The sequence below is a fragment of the Lepisosteus oculatus genome, chromosome 25 (genome assembly GCF_040954835.1).
Source record: "Lepisosteus oculatus isolate fLepOcu1 chromosome 25, fLepOcu1.hap2, whole genome shotgun sequence".
Taxonomy (NCBI): Eukaryota; Metazoa; Chordata; class Actinopteri; order Semionotiformes; family Lepisosteidae; genus Lepisosteus; species Lepisosteus oculatus.
In genome coordinates this window covers 14,308,254-14,328,678 of record NC_090720.1, presented here as the reverse complement: position 1 = coordinate 14,328,678, position 20,425 = coordinate 14,308,254, and the positions used below count along the sequence as shown (strand labels likewise).

The 20,425-nt window shown below is 41.2% G+C and overlaps 1 protein-coding gene across 3 annotated transcripts in view; it reads right to left on the bottom strand.

The window, feature by feature from the left end:
• The window catches only part of LOC102682811 (kazrin), a 618,046-nt gene extending 600,163 nt beyond the window's left edge, over positions 1 to 17,883 (bottom strand). For all 3 annotated transcript variants that reach the window (XM_015336776.2, XM_069184014.1, XM_015336780.2), the window contains exon 1: positions 17,142 to 17,883. In XM_015336776.2, the coding sequence (XP_015192262.2) occupies positions 17,142 to 17,217 (76 nt within the window). In that variant the 5' untranslated portion in view covers positions 17,218 to 17,883. The remainder of the gene's footprint in view (positions 1 to 17,141) is intronic.
• Between the last annotated feature and the right edge of the window lie 2,542 nt (positions 17,884 to 20,425).

The window sequence follows — 20,425 nt, the reverse complement described above, 5'->3', positions numbered from 1 at the left end:
TTATCCAGAGGAGTGTGTGTACTCAGGAAAATTCCTGGGGTAGCCTTTCATAGAAACAAATTCAGGAGAAATCCAGGAGCCGTTCAGGGAAACAAGGTGTCACAGAAGGTGCAAACAAGGTGCCTCGCCCTATGTGAGGCAGCGATTCCAGAGAAAGGATCATAGACAGGGTTCAGGGAAGACACACAGGGCTTATTGGTGCTCATAGTGAAGTAGGGAAGTTTGTGCAGAAGTGTGGGGAAAATCTGAAGGCAAACATATCCAGGGAAGTTCAAGGGAAAGTCCATCAGGAGACGCAGACGCACGGGAACACAGATGAGACGAGAATCCAGGAAATACGGGGCTCCCTTCCAAGCCTCGGGCTCAGTGGGTCGGGGAGCGCAAACTGGCCTGTGCCCTCAGGCTTCCTCCCGAAGCCTGGTGGTAGGTAGGCCATGGCGCTTCTCTGTGCCAAAGCTGAGCCATGAAGGCAGGAAGTCGTAAACTTAAATAGGGAAACTAAAACAGGGCACACCGGGAAATAATGCAGGTTATAATTAAAAGGACTAACACGAGGATGTTGGAGCACCCTCTGGAGGATAGGATGGGTTGTGAGAAATCCCGGAGGAGCCTAACAGGACTGAGCTCTCAGGAGAAATCAGGGAGGAGACTTTCACAGCACTGAAAAATCAATACAAGTCACCCTAAGACAGAAAAGACTTGATGCCCCATTTTATGTTTTGAATGAAGTGTACTTAAAATAGATCAACTGCAGTTAAAGTTCTCAAATGTACTTAGATCAGGCAGCTTTACCTCAGTGTTATATTTGTTCTTCTGATTAGAAAAATAGATTATATCTTCTTCATCATATGAAACCAAAAGCAGTAAACTGGTGAGAAACAGTAACGTTAACAATCACCACACAGAATTAGGATGGAAAAGCCAACAATCTTGTTGGCAACAAGAGCCTAACAGGACAACAGAGACACAGAGAATCTTCCTGGCAGCCCAATGGCTTAACATCATATCTTACTGAAATTCTGAAAGGGTGAAAAAAGCAGCATTGTGACTGGTGCTACACTATGTTGCTTGAGCTAACTGGAGATGACTGGAGTTAATAAAACCTTAAATGACTGCAGGTTTTCCTGCATATAAGTAACATACAAAAAATAAGAATGCTGGTAAAAACTTCAGCTCTCATTACATTCAGTTGTCACATCAGTCACCTCTGAATTGCTCTCATGAATTAACAAGAGAACTGATATTTTTCTAACTGGTATTGTCTGCCCTGGTAGGGAAGTTCAACTTCCCTTACTCACCATAAGTCAGTAACTGACTGACTTACTGTATGATGAGTAACTGCGAAGCAGGGGTTTAAACTACAAATTAGCAGGATAACAGACCCTTTATCTTAAACATGGGGTCAGCCAGCCTCGAGCCTGCTGCCTACCAGCTGCTCAGATAGATTTAGGTTCAGCCTGAAATTTTGGAGGATGGGTGTTGTTCTGGTTCAGTTATGGGGAAGTTTTTCAAGCCACAAATGACAAATGCACTCAAATAAAGGCTACAAATCAATGAGAAAGCACATTGTCCAGGAGCTACATGAGGTTGGATGTAAATGCAGGAAATCATCACCAACAAGGCTGGCTTTAATATGTTACATACTTCCTGCTCCAATCCACATAGTCTGTTAAACTATTTAAAGGTTTCAGGATTGGAATAAAAAAAAATATAAATACAGAGGTATAACTAAGTGTAAATTTGATTTGATAATTCATGGTCATTCTCACTCATTTATATCTATATACAGTATTTGATTGTTTGTCCACAAGATACAATATTGAAAACACTCTTCTGTCACTTCAGGGCCACATATCACAGAATGTACAGATACTGTACCTGGACTTGTCACAGTGGTGGTGTGAGTCTCCTTGCCTGTGAGGTGAGCCTGACCTGCATGGTGTGAGAAATGTTCATGGCTAATTTAATACCGATTTTCATATTAGAAGACTACCTCTGTAGAAAACAGAGATATAGAAGGCTGCTTTCTGCTCTTATTTTTTCTTGCTCATTGTTTGAAAAAAGTAAGAAGCAATAGGATTATAGTCATTTTATTTCCAACAATGAGGCTTCCAGGCATGTCTGTCTCCAATTATGTCATCATCTATTAGTTGTATATCTTTTGATTCCAAAGGTTTATTTGCTCTTTTAGTTGGAGTTTTTTTTTTATGTGGGTTTGAGCTTTTATCTGTGTTGGTTTAGCAACAAAGTAACATTTCAGACTGTTTCCTGTATATACTGTACTTTCCTGTGAAATAAACTACAGGTGAACATTTGCATGTTTTTTACACATTCAGAGATCCAAGCATCTTACAGAGCTGGAATTAGAAATGCTGGGGCAGAGTGTTTCCAGAATTCATGAGTCACTCACTCGAATGTAGTGTGCAGCACAGGCACTTCTTTTCCTTTTTTTGGGGGGGCTCTGATTAGACTGAACAATATACTGTACTTAGCTGTTTCAAGGTACTGTACATCCCCAGATTCAGGCAAATGACAAGCAGAATTGTATCTACTTGAATAGAAGACCTTTTTTAAACCGTTTTACATTTTTTTTAACTATGAGAAGAGCATTTTAACTAGAAAAAACTAGGAGGGAACCTGATTCAAATATTCCAAATCCTGCAAGGCAAACCAGTGGACCTCTTCTACTTCTTTCAACTTTCAACACCTAAAGGAGCTAAATGGGAAGAATTATTGGGATACAATCTTCTGTTCTTATATCATTTGATGGCACAGATTGTCACAAAGTGAGAGAGGTACATTTTTTTTAAATGTAAAGACATTGTCTGTTTTGTCAACCATGCAATTTGGAATCATCAGCTGTTCATGATGTGTCCTTCTGGGTACAACTTCTGTACTGCACAGCCAGAGATGTAAGGATGTAAGAGGAGATAGGGATCCTGTGCAGACGCAGGAGTATGTGGGAGGCACGGCCACAAACAATCCGAAAAAAGTAGCAAGTTTGTAATCAGAGGGAGAAAGGAAGGTCGAAAACCAGGTCAAACCCAAGTGGCAAACAATCCAAGTTGTGCGGCAATATCGTAGTCGAAAGGAGGATCGTAGGTAGAAACACCGAGCAAACAATTCGAGTCGCAAGGCAAAAATCCGTGGCAAAAAGGATAATTGATCCATAGACAAAAAGGGTAATCGATAATCCAGGAAGACAAAGGGCATAGAAAACACTGGGTAGAGCTCACACAGAGTTTACTCAATACCGAGCAGCAATACACGGGTTGGAGAGGCTTAAATAGTGCAGCCTGCCGCATGATAGGACGTCTGTGTTAACACATGCGGCAGCATTTGTAATTATCACCCTGCTGCTGGTACTGATTAGTTCTCTTGGGGGCCGATCTGGGCCGGTTGGTGGTTGTGACAGTACCACTCCTTCACGGGTGGCTCCCGACGCCTGAGACAGTCGCTGGGGGAAATTGGTGAAAGTCGTTGCTGAGTGCCGGGTCCAGAATATCTCTCTTCAGGACCCAAGATCTCTCTTCCGGGCCATACCCCTCCCAATCCACAAAAAACTGAAGGGTATTACGGTGCCATCTTGAATCAAGGATCTTGTGGACTGTATACGCCGGACGCCCCTGAATAGTACGCGGAGATGGTTGGCGAGCTTTAGGGGCCACAGGGGGCGAGCAGTGGAATGGTTTCAAAAGAGAGACATGTAAGGATGGATGGATTCTGAAAGTGGGGGTAAGCTCACGTGATCCGTGAGAGGATCCGGAAAGGACCTATATATTTAGGGCCTAGCTTCTTGGAGGACAGGTGTAGAGGTAGGTTCTTGGTGGCCAGCCAGACAAACTGACCTTTCCGGAAACAAGGGGCTGGCCTTCGACGTCTGATCGATGTCTGTTGGCGAAATTGGCCTGGCACTGGGTTGACTTGATGAGAGATGTCCTAGCCACTTTCCAGATCCTGAGGGTTGAGGGAGGGCTGGTAACCTAAGGAGCAAAGGAAGGGAGAGAGTCCAGTGGAGGAGGATGTGAGGGAGTTTTGTGCATACTCTGCCCAGGGAAGTAGTGACGACCAGTCATCTTGTGAAGATGAGGTGAAGGCTCTGAGAAATGAAAGGAAGCTTTGATTACTTCTTTCCACCTGCCCGTTGGCTTCAGGGTGATATCCCGAGGTTAATGACACATGAGTGCCCAGGGCTTGACAGAAGGCTTTCCAAAAGGCCGAGACAAACTGGGGGTCTCTGTCCAAGACCACATCCCTGGGTAAACCGTGTAGGCGAAACACCTGCTGGACAAACAGCATTGCTATCTCCTGGGCTGTGGGTAATGCTGGGAGGGGAACAAAGTGGGCCGATTTGGAGAAGCGATCGGAGACCAACATGATTACTGTATTGCCTCAACTGTTGGGGGGATACGTGATGAAATCCACTGCTATGTAAGACCAAGGGCGGTAGGGGATCGGGAGGGGGTAAAGCAGACCCGTTTTCCTGGCTCGTGGGGTCTTGGTTCTAGCACAGATGGGACATGCTCTAATATAGTCAGCAACATCAGCTCTCATGATAGGCCACCAGAAGTCCCTGTTCAGGAGGTCCAGAGTACGTCTGACCCCAGGATGGCCCGCGAACCAGGATTCATGACACAACTGCAACACTGCAGAACGTAAATTATCCACAACAAATAATTTGTCCACGGGACAACGGAGAGGGATGGCAGTTTTGTCCAGGGCCCACCTGACTTGATCTTCAATAGAGCAATGAACCGCTGTCACAACACGATTGGTCGAAATTATTGGTTCAGGTGCGTAGTCCAGATCTGGGGGGTCGTGGAGTCGGGAAACTGCGTCTGCCCTCCCATTCTTAGACCCAGGCGTGTAGGTAATCATGAAGTTGAAGCGTGAGAAGAACAGGGACCAGCAAGCTTGACGCGAGTTGAGGCGTTTAGCCGATTGGATGTAGGCCAGGTTCTTGTGGTCCGTGATTATAACAAAGGGGTATTATAATCTCCAGCCAATGTCTCCGTTCCTCGAGGGCTAGCTTGATAATTCACCTCGGCAGGAGAGAGCTTCTTGGAAAAGAAAGCACATGGATGCAGAACGTGTCCTTCTTCTTGGTACTGGGAGAGGACTTGGGAGTGCTGCTGGATAAGGGAGCGAAGAGCTTGTGCGTCTGCGAGATCCATTATTCGGGCTCGGTATTCTGTAAGGATACTCTGAAGAGGAGATAGGGATCCTGTGCAGACGCAGGAGTATGTTGGAGGCACGGCCACAAACAGTCCGAAACAAGTAGCAAGTTCATAGTCAGAAAGAGAAAGGAAGGTCGAACCCAAGTGGCAAACAATCCAAGTTGGGCGGCAATATCGTAGTCGAAAGGAAGAAGGTAGGTAGAAATCTGCTAAGACACAGGTGGCAAACAATACTGATTAGTTCTTCTGGGGGCCAGTCTGGGCCGGTTGGTGGTCGTGGCAAGAGAGATCTCCAGATACTTCTTTCACTGACAATATGAAATACTGCAACTGGTCATCGGTATTGCTGTTGTGCCCAAATAACCCAAATCCAATCTTGATGATTCACGGTTAATGTTGTGCTTCAACCAGTGACAAACAAACCATAGGGTCGAACCTGAGAGGGGTCAAGTTTTAGTAAACCTGCAGACTCCTCAAATTTGCATGTTGTAAGGCAGATATTTATTTTCCCAGAGGATGCTGGGTGAAAATTGACTTGAAGTGCTCAGCTGTTGACCTGTTAAGAGTTGTTTATACAGCGTTCAGTGTTCAAGACAAAATTAAAACCGCCATGTTGGAATGAAATTTAGAGCCAGACTTCTCTGTATTCTAAACTGCCCTCCTTTCTAAAATGCTTTACAGATAAATAAATACAGTAGCTGTTAGCAAGACTGTGTTACTGTCCTCGGCCAATAATGCATTTTCTTTCCCTGAAGGTGTTCAGCCTTCAGCTGAAATGCGACAGTTTAAACCCACTGTTTATATTGACACCCAAATTGGCTATTCTACAGGTTAAATTATTCTACAGGAAAACCCAAACACAACATAAATAGACAAAATAAATAAAACATCCAAATTCTGTTATCTAAGTGTATAGCAGAACAGATCTACAAAATGTCATTTGCTGGTCATTCTTAGATTTAGTTGAACCTTTCTTTTACATCACAATGTACAAAGGAGGACCACAGTCCAGAAATGCGTTGCCCCCCAGCAGAGTTGCCCCTCTCAGAATATGACAGCTACACAGCTACGAAGAACTGGATGAGAAACACAGTCCCTGCTAAAGAGCAATCTGCATTTGAACCAAAGAATTCCAGCCATCTAATGGGAACCCGAACGTATTGGGCAAGCAAGGATCTTGTGTGCAAGGCTGCAAAACATGTGATCAGCTCGAGGTTGATGACATCATCCTGAAAACTTCAATTCTGTCTTTAGGACTGGACAACACAGAGGAGGATTAGTCTGCTCGGAAAAGTCAGATTCAGTCATTGATGAAGTCTTTGCATCATTCCTGGCTTCTGATTACTCAATCGAGACACTAATTCCAAAACTCACTCAAGACCCTAATTTGCAAAACACACAGACAGTTTTTTAGGTTCAACAAGAAATTTCCTTTGACAATATTAATGTGAATTCAGTGAATCTACTGTAAGTGAAATAGTTGTGCTGATATTCTCATATACCACTGATAAAATTTCATTAACAGAATCATAATTCTCTTCTATGTGAATGTTTCCTAAATAATAGAAACTAAGAGTATCAATTTCCTTCTTATGACATTGTATCAGAGCATGAAGAAGGGGTTTTACTAAAGCATTATCCTTCTTCTAAAACAAAGAATTGATTGCATTCCCTTAAATGTAAAGCACTCATTATCGTTTACTAGGATAATGTATACATGATTTAAGATGGAGCATTTTTAAGCATGTATTAGGAAAATAAAGGCAGATACACAGTGGTTTAAACATTGAAGAGATGGAGCTCATGCACATTTAAGTGCTGAAAAGCTGTAAAAGAGTGTGTATTTAACAATAAGCATCATAACTACAGAGATAACTTCATATGGTTATGTTTATTTATATTTGAAAACATGCCACATTTGAATGAGCATTTCAAGTATTTTGACTTGACAGAAACATTTTGGATCGATATCAAATACACCTGAAGAAGGCTCCATGGCCTAAACATGTTTTCTTTCTTCTCTTTTCAGCATGGAATAAACCTACTACTTGTTCCTTTGCAGCCTATGCATGTTGACGCAACTACCCACCTGAACTACATCAAATACCTTTGACTGATTCAAATGAATACATCACATGGGGTAATCGAGTATTTGAAGGAGTGCAGTCCTGGAAGTTTTCTCCCAAATTTAAAATCTACAAATCCTAGAGGTGAATTCTTTTTTAAAAAAGTATAGTGATCTATAAAAAGTAACTGTTTGATAGCTCAGCAATGGGAAGCATCAAGAACAATGTGACCTGCATCAGTAGTGTTCACACCTGCAGGTGAAAGTTATTATCAGTTATGCAACCATTTGCTTCTGTGTTTTTGCTTCTGACACATTTGTATTTGCATACGTATTTCAAGGTTAGTGATTGCATTTATACTTAACTGCATGAGACCCAGCTCTGCTGCAGCAGCTGCTGTAAAATCACCGCAGGCAGTGTCTAGGATCTACCGATTCCTCACCTTCACCTGCCTGACCACCCGCTTGTAACACTCATCTATACCATCCACGTGCTAAATGCACCAACAGTATGTTTTAGAATGGCAGCATCAAACAGTAAAAAGGAGACTCTGGAAAAAGAGAACACCTGCAGTTTCTGAAAACAGCTCATCTAAGCAGAATATAATAAAAGCTGCCTCACTGCCAGTAAAAACCTTTACAACTGTTGCAACTGTTCACTTATTTTCACTAAAGAAAACTACTTTCAATGCAGCAAAATGATAAAAGGTCCTCCCCTGCTCTGTATTGGTAAAAGCAACCACAGTTCTGTATCTTCTGTATACCTAAATTAAGGCACAGTAACTCACAAAACATTCTAGGAAGCTAGGCACATTGCTTTCGATCAATTAACTAAGCTACAGTATGGTAGAAAAGAAGCCAAAAATGCCTTTGAAACATCAGCTAAGTCATAATTCCTGAATTGGGCCTGAGTGTTATTTAGACTAGTCACAAGCATTTATTATACTTACAATTTCCTCCCGTGGATATATGGGAGAATATATGGGACAACATTTTATCAAAGTTTTTTATGTTGTTTGAGCTCTGCTCTTTTTATACATTATTAAATATTTTTTTATTATTTTATTTGCATTTCAATTAATTGATTAGGCAGATACTTTTATCCAAAGTAACCTACAATCACATCCAGCCAAAATGCAAGGGTTGCATATAATAGCAGCATAGTGCCTGTTTGGTTTAAGAAGGCCTTCATCAGTCTTAAACAGTTTAAGATAAGAATGAGAAGATGAAGCAATTCCTGAAGATGGATGGGTTCCAGATATTTCAGGGACTTCTGCCATCACAGCTTTTCTAGTCAGAGGCTCAGACAGGAGCAGCTGGAGGGGTGGAGAGTGAGACCGCTGGAGCTACCCAAAGGACCTGCCACTCACTGCTCCATCAAACCTTCTTCACAAAACATCCATCTTTTCTGAATAGGGAGTGTCAATATTTACATAAACAATATTTGCATCAGAGGGCTTCTTTTCTCCTAGCCTTTCTAGTTGCCTTGCCAACCAACCAGCTGCAAATCCCAATTTGATATTTCATCCTTGCACAAATAGAAACGTAAAACATGTCCATATCACCCTGGTACTAGCAGAATAGGCCAAGCGTTTTTGTACTGCTCTATGCAGAGAGATAGGGAGATAAGCTGTTGAAGGAAAAACTGGGGATACACAGAAAGTAGGGCCCTGCTGAACTGGCATTGAATCACCAAGCTCATATTATGACGGGTGGGGCCTTTATGCTGTTCTTCCAGCCTCATTGTAGCAGCAATGCCCCTGGTTCCATGGTTAATTCAACAAGAGAGCTAGAAGGGACATGCAAAGAAACAGTCAAACGCAGACATAAACTTAACTTAAGAAATAAAAGATAAGCAATATTATATGCGTGCTGATTTCAGCACTTTCTGCACTACAATGGTTTCTCTCCCCCCCTGAGAATTTCTTTCAACATTTTCTTTTAACTGCACGGTCTTTCTAAATCATCCTGAGCTGGAGGTGAATGTACAGTGTGCGAAGTATGATCACCATGTCGCCTCGGGGAAAACTGACCTCCTTTCGGAGAAGTGAGTGTAAGCTGAAACTTTGGGAAACTGAGAATAAGTGTGTCACTTGTGCACTAGAGAATTACAAGACAGCTTGTCTTTTACCTTTATTCCATTGTACTAGATTGTATAGTAAATTACATGTAATGTAAATTACATGTAAATGATTAGCATATATTATGCCAAACATTCTTAGCATTCAAACACTACACTGTCTGTGAGCCTTGTGCTTTGTCAGGGTTAGGGTTAAAAAGTATAATGCTCTTTCCTTGTCTTGTGTAGCAAGTACTGTATTTGAATTTTTCAGAAGCATTTTAAGAGGCAAATAAAAGTGCATGTTCTGCATCTATTGCTGCACACTCCAAGGTTAGAAGGGAGGTGGTATCATCACAGATCTCACAGATCATTTTCTTTCATCAGCATCATCTGGAACAGTGATGTTGCCTGACACCAGTGCAAAACCAACAGTGTTTAATAAAAGGCAGAATTCTGCAAAGCATCAGCGTGCCTCCCAGGGTGGGCTCTGTATCACAACATGATGAGTGGAAGCATTTTTCACAGGGTCCTGGAGTTTGGTCCACATTGCTTCAAATCAAACTGTAAATCCTCTTCTTTATGGATGTCTTCCAGAAACTGGTGAGTAAAGGTGGGTTAACACAGCTTATGCATCAAAGACTGACTACATGGCCACTAATTTAGCCATTTCCTCAGTCATCATTTAACAATGAGGTACATCGCTACAGCAGTAAACCATATCCATGAACAATAATCTATGTACTGTCATGCCCTCAGCAGCCAGAGGGCGCTCCTTCTCTGTCCTGTCTCTTATTTCCGGTGCTTTGCTGTCCTTCCGGTGTTTCTCTGTCTCTGGGGCTATATATTTCTGGGTCTTTCATTTGCCTTAGATCAGCATTGGTGTTCGGATGTCCTGAAACCCGCCTAGCACCAGGTTGCCCCACATCCGCTACCTGAGGGCATAGGTTTCTATACGGCATTCCATGAACAGCTGAGCCTGGGCTAATCCCCATCTCGCCGCTACGCAGAGGGTCTTTTTTGCTCTCCTGCCATTCCACGGTTCGTCCTTTCTGACATCCGTGACATGTACCTTTAAAGAAAAGCTGCAATGATTTTGTTCTCTATAATTTCTGTGAGGATTGGGTAATACTCTTATTGGATGTTCCGAATTGCCACTGGAGTACTCTGGGTCAAATGGATTTCCACTACAAGGAAGGTAAAGCCTTTTAAGGCTGTTCTGAATGCCACTGTAGAAACACCAGTGAAGACAGTCTTCTGACAGCTATTCCATCTCATTAGATATGTGCCCTGTTGTTCAGAAACAACACATACTTCTTCATGGAAGAGAAGAATGTCAAAGACACACAAGAATAATACATAATACAGCCTCAGGGGCATAACTTCTGTGTTGTTTGATATCAATGAAAAGCAGCTTGTTAACCCAACTGTTTGACTGCAGCATTATGAGCAGCTGTGTATAATATAAAGCACACAAATTGTATCTCTGATCACTTCTCAAACAGACTGGGTTTGCAATCACTGTTTCTAATGCTGATGAGAACAAGGAGAATATCTCCTGCTGAGTGGTTAGTATCCTCTGTAGAAGTCAAGGCCACTTTGTTTTATCTCTTGACCTTGGGATGCACTCAGTGCTACCCACACACAAATAAGCAGGCACCTCAGATCATGATGTGACACAGATCAAAGCAAAGGATTTTTTAAAACGGTACAAGAGAGCTCAGCCATGAAAAAGAAACACTGGTATCCTAGTGGATCTCTTTTGATCTGTATGAAGATGAAAAAAATCCCTGGTAAATCTCACTGCTTTACATTCAAGGAGAAGAGTCCACATTTTAATGTCTTTGTTTCTGATATTTACAAGGTGATTTTCAAAGCAATTCGCTGTCAAGTGATTATACAGTACAACTCCCCATATACTAGAAGTAATTTTAAAAGTGCATATTTGTTTCATAATGAAATAGTTTTAGAATATTGTTGGAAGTTTCTAGAGTATTGTGTGTTTGAAAGTTTAAAAAAGGGCCAAGCACTCAGATAACCACTTGAGAAGAGAAGAGATAATAATAACATGGAACTCAGATCAGATATACACAATAATGGTTAAACTAGCAGGAAATTGCAGTCAATGGAAATTTCTCAGCATTTCAGAGGAGCTGTTGTACCCCTTAAGAATCAAACAGACATTGTACAGTTGTACAAATTTGTATAATGAAATACATATTTCTAAGCAAACAGTGGTGCCTCAGATCTTTGAAATGGAGGGTAAAGTGGAAGAGAAAGAAAAAGAGAAGGAGGAAGATGGACAGAGAAAGGGAGAAGCAAAGAGGTAAAGAGGAGACCAGAGGAAAGGAGCTTGCCCAGTAAAAGTCCTGATGCTGGATTGCACTGCTTTGTAGTGAAGTTTCTATTCCTGTGGTAGGAAGATTCTCATTCCTTGCTCAGCTCCTGAACTTCATGTCTGTGTGGCGCTCTATACATTGTTAATGACTTCTGGGGGGAATTTCTTCCAAGTAGCTAGCTCCAATCGCTTTCATCACTTTACAATGGAAAGAACAAAGGTTACTATAGTGACTGCCAATCAAAAACTTGTGTGCTTTCAGTGCCTGTGATGAAACATATTTTTTTTGAAGCGGCAATAACCATTGAGGTTTCTGGTATCCCTCGGCTCTCAGCACTGTTTCGCATTGTATTTGTAATAATGCAGGAGGTCATTAAGTGTTTGATAGGATGGTTCTGAGTTTTGTAAACAGGCAGATCTGCTATTTGCAGGCTAACTGTTAAGGCATCAAAACATACCCAACAGGTCTTCATAGGTCAGGCAGCCAATATAATCAAAAAAGTAAAATCATTGTTAGCAAGACCTACGAGAATGACACATTCCTGTGTGAAAGTGGATCTAAGATGATTTTAGTGATGAATGACAGTACTCACTGTTTCCTCAGACCAATCCAATTATGAAAGGAAGGCAAAACCATAAATATAAAGCAAATTGATAAGATGGAGAGCTAGGTCTTAAATTCAGATAAATTTAACACAGGGTCCCTGTATTCATAATGATATTTTATTGTCCAGTGCTGTCTGGGCAAAAGCCTCCAGGGTTTTGTGTGTTCTCCTTTAGTTTGGCAGTTTTGCAATGGTCTGCCCTGCTCAAAGGTCACACAAGAGCAATTCTGCAGGGTCATGGAGGGAAATTAGAGGTGTATCTGGGACAGAAAATCAGACACACATCTTTATACAGAGTGTAATGGGGGAGCATCTGGAATGTCTTCCCATCCAAGTACTTCAAGCTGATGCTGGGCTTGTACTAGCGATTTGGATTCAGTCACCTCTAGTAAACCAAATGGTTTCCTCACTTTAGTAATCCTTCTTATATTATCGTGTTGTCACGAGGTGTGAGGGGATGTTTCTCTTTTCTGCTTTAACCCACTAACCCTGTCCTGTAGAGCTTTAGCACTGTACATTTTTACAAGGAGACTAAAATACTCCACACATTCCCATCAGCTGCATCAGCAGACATACTGCAGCCTGGGATTATTCATTTTCTTAGCAAACTAACTTTATGTTCAGAAGGAACAAGTAATAGGTTTATTCCATGCTGAAAAAAAGAAGAGAGAAAAAACACAACATTTCCGCCGTGGAGCCTTCTTCAGGTGTGTTCTCTCTTCTTTTTTTTCCAGCATGGAATAAACCTATTACTTGTTCCTTTACACCCTACGCACGCTGACGCAGCTACCCACCTGAACTACTTTATGTTCAGAATGTTGACATAACAAATGTATCTTGTCAACCAGATTGTGATAATGAGTGCACACACAAATTCCGACTGTGAGTACCCCTGGATTCTCTCCAAGCAGAGTTAGAGAAGCAATGACATTTTCTACTTACCTTTACTCACTCCAAGAGCAAGTTCATGTCTTCAGCCAGCACAGGTAAATAACTTGTATTTCACTGAGGTTGTGCTATGCAACAGTCTCTGTACAGTGCAGCCCTAAGCTAATGTTACAGCTCATAGCTCAAGAGCTTAAAATATGCAAAAGAGGGACATTAGTTTATCATTAATCTGTAAAGTGCCTGTACCATGGAAGATAATTCCTGCAGTTTAAATGAAGAGAAGCTGAGCAGTTATGGTTGAGGATATTAAAAGCATTTACAAAGAAGATGTTGTCCCCCTTAAGAAACCCCTTAAGAAATGTATACTATTTCTTACAGAAAGTGAGAAACAAATTACATCACATATTAGAAAGTAAATTTTACTTTTATATTTTTTGAATGATCAAAGTTGGAAGCTATGACCTTAGCTAACAGTAGAGTGCTAAAGAGCACAAAAATTGGATTCCCATCAAGAGATATCTTTGGAGCAAAAATGACACATTTACAAATTACACTGGGATCAGTGGGGTAATGAAACTATTTGTTCATCTGGCATTTATAATTTAGACGTTTTATCAGTTTTATTTGTATAGCAATGCTACTGTTAAGAGAAATTGAATGAAATACATGATGGTATTATTCATTTGGGAAATCCTTTTGTTTTTAAAAAATGTAAAAGCTACTGTATATGATGGCATTTACGGAACCATGCCTTTTTAGAAAAAGAAATTGCAATACATTCATGCCTGGGGTATAAGTATAATCTAGAGACAGTAAGATGTGCTTCCTTTTATGCTTGGTGGTGTGCCATACAGTATGTATTTCACTTGTGTCAAGGCTGCTTCTTACAGTATAAAGCTACAGGACTGTACCCACACAGCATTTGAAAGGAATTTTACAAAAGAGGTTTCTTGTTTTGTGCATTTATTTATTTATATCTGCTTCATTTCTGGCTCCACTAGATGAATCACTCACAAAATGGCAAAAGACAGCACAGGTCCACTGGCTCCACTTCCCCTGTCCAGTCCTCTGGTGCCTGAAGAGGCCCACACTAAACCACTTCTCTGAAACAACATGACCCTTGACAGTGAGCCCCCGGGTGCCTGAGGAACAGACCTGCTGCACTGAATCTCAGGACAAAAGCTGGGATCAGTTCAGCTGGCTGCATTCCAGGCAGCTTTTTCTAAAAACCAGAGTGCATCTATGGTCCTATCCTGATATACTTGCCATCTTCTTAATTGCTGCACTTGTGCCCACATCCAAACTGAACCAAGACTGACATCTGCTTGTGAGACATTCATTTAAAGTTGAAATCAGTGTCTCCTTTAACATTGTGTGAAACAGAAGAAAATCCAACTATGCAACGAAAACAATCACGCAAGCAGATGGTAAGTATTGTTAGTGTCTCTCCCTGAGTCAAAATTAAAAATAAAAACCTTTTTGAATTGCAAATGTAGACTGAGTAATATACTCTATATATATAGTAGAAAATAATATTTATGTTACCATGTAGAACTTTATTGATAAGACTAGAAAACTGAGATGTTTCTCAATAACTTCCTGCCTGTCTGTGTCTCCCTACTTGTCAGGTCAGAGTAGCCCTCTTTTCAATTAAAAGTAATTTAGTATGAAAGTGTGTGCAATGTGAATGTGATTCTAGATCCCACCCCTTTCACACAGAGGAAAATAAAATTTCCATTTGTTATCAATTGACCTACCCCTCTATGTTTGTCTCAAATGTGCTGCATTCCCTGATTAGACTAATTAAATCACCCTCACTATGAAAGACCTCTACTTCCTCTCATCCATAGCTGAAATTGAACATTCCACTCTTTAAATACAAAATGCTTCTCTGAAGAACTGCTGAAAAGAATGTTGAACCAAATATATACCATTTTCATTAGCATAGAAGCTATAACTTACCTTAGCCTGATATCCTGTTTGATTCTGTCTTATTGATACTATACATGGCAACTCAGAAAAGCTTAAATTTCCCGTAATCACATTCACACCTGATTATTCTTTAAATTATTTTGATTTTCAGTAAAACATTTTAAAATTCACAAAGATTTTCTGGACAATGACAACATATTTTTTTGTAGTAGGTAGACTAACACTACACATGACGTGTGTTAAATTCATCATACTGTTTAATATATGTCACCAATAGTATTGATAAACAGAAGGGCTACTGTAAAAGTCACAGGCTAGTAGAAAGAGTAAGCAATACAAGCTGTACATCTCTGTTGAATGCCTTGCACCATGTTGCACATGGTATCTGGTGGGATTCTGTAATAATCCTCTTGTAAAGCCTGCACAAGTCTGTAGAGTACCCGGTCACTGGACACAGAGCAATAGAACCCACATGTCTTCCCAGCACATCCCAAAAATTTTTAAGGGGTTTCAAGTCTGGTCATCCACAGGATAAGTAATACATTCTCAACTTGTAAAAATGCAATTTTTACACACACAGAATGAGAATGTGCACTAACCTATTGGAATACTAATACATCAGGATGAGCCCATAGGAAGGACAGCAAGTGAGGTCCCAGGACTTGTTTTGCCTTGCAGTCAGGTTGCCATTAATCAATACAAGTTGAGTTCACTAGGAGCTATGCAATTCTGTCTAAACCAAATAATGGCCAGTTGTACTACACAACAGTTAGTAAAGCATGAGGGGGGCTCCATAAAACCTTAATTCTTTACTAAAGAGATTTCTCTCCACAGCTGGAAAGCCCTCCAGAGGTTTTATTTTACCCTACTCAGATCACAAACATAAGAGGACATATTGATTCCTTTATATTTCGTTCTTGATTTTCACCAGGCTTGCTATTCACCTCATCACCCCTCAACTGTCTCAATAATTAGGACATTTAGCATTTACACAACAGCCAACAATCACTCAACTGAATTCCAAACAAATGATCAATTAAAAAATGATGTCTAAAATTTTTAATTAATATCCAAAATATGATGAATTCCTTTTTTCTTTGATGATAAAACTTACAGTATTTTGCCACTCAGTGGCATTAAGTTTAAAGCTGCACAAATCCATCAGCTGCAAGTGTTAATTAAAAAAAGTAAAAGCATACAACTCCATACCACATACTGTACCATTTTATTCTTTAGCTGAAAGACTAAATACCCCTCCAAAAATTAGAGAGGGAATTTGAAAGGACATTTTGAGAGAAAATTGAGGAGGAAATTTGTTTAGCAATTAAGTTAAAGATCTCTTTCAGACAAAGCAGACAAACTTGTTCCACCAGGTTAAAGCAACCTGCTCCAGAATGTAAACCTACAGTAACTCAGCGGTTGAGCAGGAAAATGCTCAAAAGAAAACATTTTCAGATCTCCAATTCCTTAGAAAAATACCATGTGTACATACTGGAGATTAGTTCTTGCTTAACAAATGTGTTTTTAGCAGGAACACAGGAATCCTTGTAGGATTTATACCAGTTTTTTTATGAAAAATATTCAGAGCAGTGGGACACAATAGCCCTAGAGCAGAGGCTTCCCGAAGGTGTCAACATCATACTTATAAATTCACCATATCAAAACAGAGCCACAGTATGGAATTAATCCCATTTCCATATGTGCATCAACACATTTTACAGACACTTATTGTAAAGCCATTGCAAGACACAACATTATCCCAACTGAGGGTTTCCACCTCAGCTCAATCACACCTAGCCATGACAGTAACAATCTCAGAACCATAAGGAGTTGTTGCTAAGGGGTTTCCTAAACTTAGCCTTCCTTTTTCAGATATGGAAAAATACTTGTTCTTTTTTGCTGTTTTTCAGCCTGAAAACAATGGCAGCTGAAAAGTGCTTCTTTTAAATTCTGGAAGGAAAAGAACAGCCTCACTACATTGAAAGATGGACTAATGTTTGGAGTCACTGAGGGGTATGTAAAAAAGAAAAACAAATAAGAGATGATTCCCCCTGTTGGGGGATTGTCCAGCACTCACCAGCTTGCATGAGCTGCCCCTGGCGACCAAAGACTTGGGAAAAGGTGGCAGTACTGCAGGTCAGAGTGGTCTCCATTCCTGTCTTTTGTGACCTGGAATAGGTCCTTGCCCAGGAGCAAAAAGTAAGAGGGTGGCTCAAGTGAAGGTCAGAGCCTCAGTGCACCAGCCTGAGAGAGAAAGTGGCAAATTTGGCTCCAGTCTCCAGGCACTGGTCCTGCTGGCTAGGGTTCTGCTCCCCAGATTCCTGATGCACTAAGCCAAGCTGTAGCCCATGGCTCTCTGCACTGCTGACCCTGATGCTTGTCCTTCTCTGAGCTGTTCCTTCTCCTGTGATGGGGTCTGAGCACAGATCTGGAGAGTGCTTCGTTGCGCTTCAGAAACAAGAGCAGAAGCGGGAGAGCATGTGTGTTGTGCGTGTGTATGAACACTGCAACTCCGTAGCTCTCCAATGTCGTGGTGGCTGCTGCCAGCTCTCGCTGCTTCTGTTTCTGCTAAACAGACAGTCTCTAACACAGATCTGTGAAGAGGAGAGAGCCAGTGCAGCTCTGGCAGGTGAGAGTCACAGCTGATGCCAGGACAATCAGTGGAACAGGCTGCTCCCTCCTCCCGGCTCCTTTTCCTCTTCTCTTTTGCTTCAGCACATACAGTAAGCAGTCGTAGCTCCCTGCCGGAGGTGCAATGCCGAGCGATGCTGTTATCTCAATGGGCCGGTGCTCCGATCTGTCTAGCATTCCTGCCTGCACCCCTCCCCTCCTCCCATCCCCTGCACTCTCCCTCCCCTCTCCCCCTCTCTCGCTCGCAGCGCTGAAGCAGTAACTGGCTGTCTGCAATTTGCAGCCCCCCTGCGCAGAGCTGGCTCTGGAGTTGCAGGGCAGCACTTCACTTTTTAACTCTAAACCTCCCTGCTCTTCTGGGCAGGGAGGAGAAGTGGGATACATTTACATAATGGAAACATCTGGATATTCATATTATTTACAGCAGAGACTGGTCCAAAGCAGCTTGTCACTCTCCCATTAGGGTTTTGTGTTCAGTGAAAGCTTGTCAAGTTCAGAGAAGGGTGTTAAACCTGGACTTGGCCAGCATCTTTCAATACTTCCTGATTACACAAGCAGAATGTCTACAGTCTGCAGAAATCTGATTATGTAATTTGGTTTTAAGATCAATTGCAGTTTACTATCAAGGATATAGAGGTGATATATCTCACTCTTACAATGCTTTTACAATGCACTTCCAATTCTCAGAAAATATGATCATGCAGACTCTATAAAATCACATTAATTATATGTTGAAATATTCTGCACAAATATTAAAAACACAATATTTCATGTAAAACGTAGTGTGCTATTGACAGTATACTATCAATACACTATAAACTGGTATACTTCACACTACAGTTGCTAAGCCTGCTTGCTGCAACAGTAATCTGATAAACCTGTGTCTATTTTCAATAGAGACTAACCAGAATTTTTCATGGAAAAAATACCAGCAGTTCACTTTCAATAGTGTCATCTATAATGATGTACACACATGGACATGTTTTTGCATGTATATATACTGTGTGCACAAACATTGCATAAAGTCTTTTTAACAAAGTTATTACAGCTTCATGTTTGTCATTCATCACCATCTTCGAGTTCTGAAATACTGAACAAGATCACAACTATAACCAGGCAGTGCTCCGTTCAAACAGATTGACCTTCAAGAACAGCAAAGGCTTCTCTCCAGCAAGGCAGCAGCTTCCTCAGCTGTGGTGCCCAGTTCAACAAAGGTGTGAAGGTAAGGAGGTAGTGCAGTGTATGACAGAGAAAAGGCTCATTTGTTAAGAGATGGCATACTGCTCTTGGTAGGAAGAAAAGACAAAAAGTCACTGAGCAGGGAAATACCCAGGCAGCACAGCCAGGAGCTAGCCAACTCTGCCAGCCCCCCTGCAGACACACACACAGCCGCTTACATGCACACAGAGACAGACATGCACAGACAGATATACTGTATAGACAGAAAAGAGGAAATAAACTATCTAGAATAAAAAAAGTAATTCTTAATCCTACCATGTTAACAGAGAAAGCAATATTCAAAGCTGCTGGTCCAAGTTACAGTATTTAGTTACCAAAGCCTGTATGAGAGTTTAAAGGAGTTCATTGGAGCTGAGCAGTTCATTGTACTGTTAGAAATAGATTTCCAGTCTGAGCTCTACTGAACAGGCTCAAACCACTAGGCTACTTCATACAATGCTGCAAATAAACAGGTTTATTCCGTGCTGAAAGGAAAGAGGCACTACAGAAGAGGCTGTGGAGCCTTCTTCAGGTGTATGAAGGAGAAGGCCTCTGAGTGAACCTGATGAGAGTTTCAAAGCTGAAACATTGTGTCTCTTTTCCTTAACTTTCAGCAAGGAATACACCTTTACCTCTTTCTTTGCAGCTGACGCAGCTCCCTACTCAAACTTCTTTATAGAGTGCTTGTGAGAAAATCTTTTTCTATTCCACAAGACAGCTTGCAAAGTGAGAAATCATGCTGAAGTCTAATTTAGGACTTTGACTTCCTTCATCAGACTGTTGAAGCATGCTAAAGTACTGACAACAGCATTGAAGAACACATTGAACTTGTTGCTGGGAGGAACTACAGTAGGAATATCCTGTGATAGTCTTGAAAATACACTCTGAAAAAAAATATTATATATATATTATTTAGTGACTTCTAAATGCTATTAAAAGGATAACATTCTATTATACAGGTATATTAAAAATGTGTTCATTCTTTATCGCCAACATGTTTCCACATCATGAACCTAAATGCATAAAGGTTATTTCAGCACTAATACCTAACTGCCTAATATACTGTATGCTTTACAGAGTAAAATAAAATGTAATAGGCCATTGGTTACACAGTTATAACTGATAAGCCTACATTGATTAACTACTTCTAAACTTTGATATGCCATACATTGACAGTGTGTAGTGGGAGGTGCAGTGTCGAGCACAGGTAAGTCAACGCCACCGGGTGAGGGGACGGAAGCACCAGAGTGAGGTAAGCAGGGACTGAAAATAACACCAAAAAGGGTGAAAAATAAACAAAAAGCAAAAGCAAAAGTGTACCATTGTGCTGCGTTACCTCCAGGCTGGGCTTACTCTAAGTAATAGGGTCCAGCCAGGGAAAAATAACTGCTAGCACAATGGCGACCAGACTGGACTGTCACAGATTTCGGAAAGGACGAACTGTGGAATGACAGGAGAGCGAAAAAAACCCCATGCGTAGCGGCGAGACGGGGGTTAGCCCGGGCTGAGCTG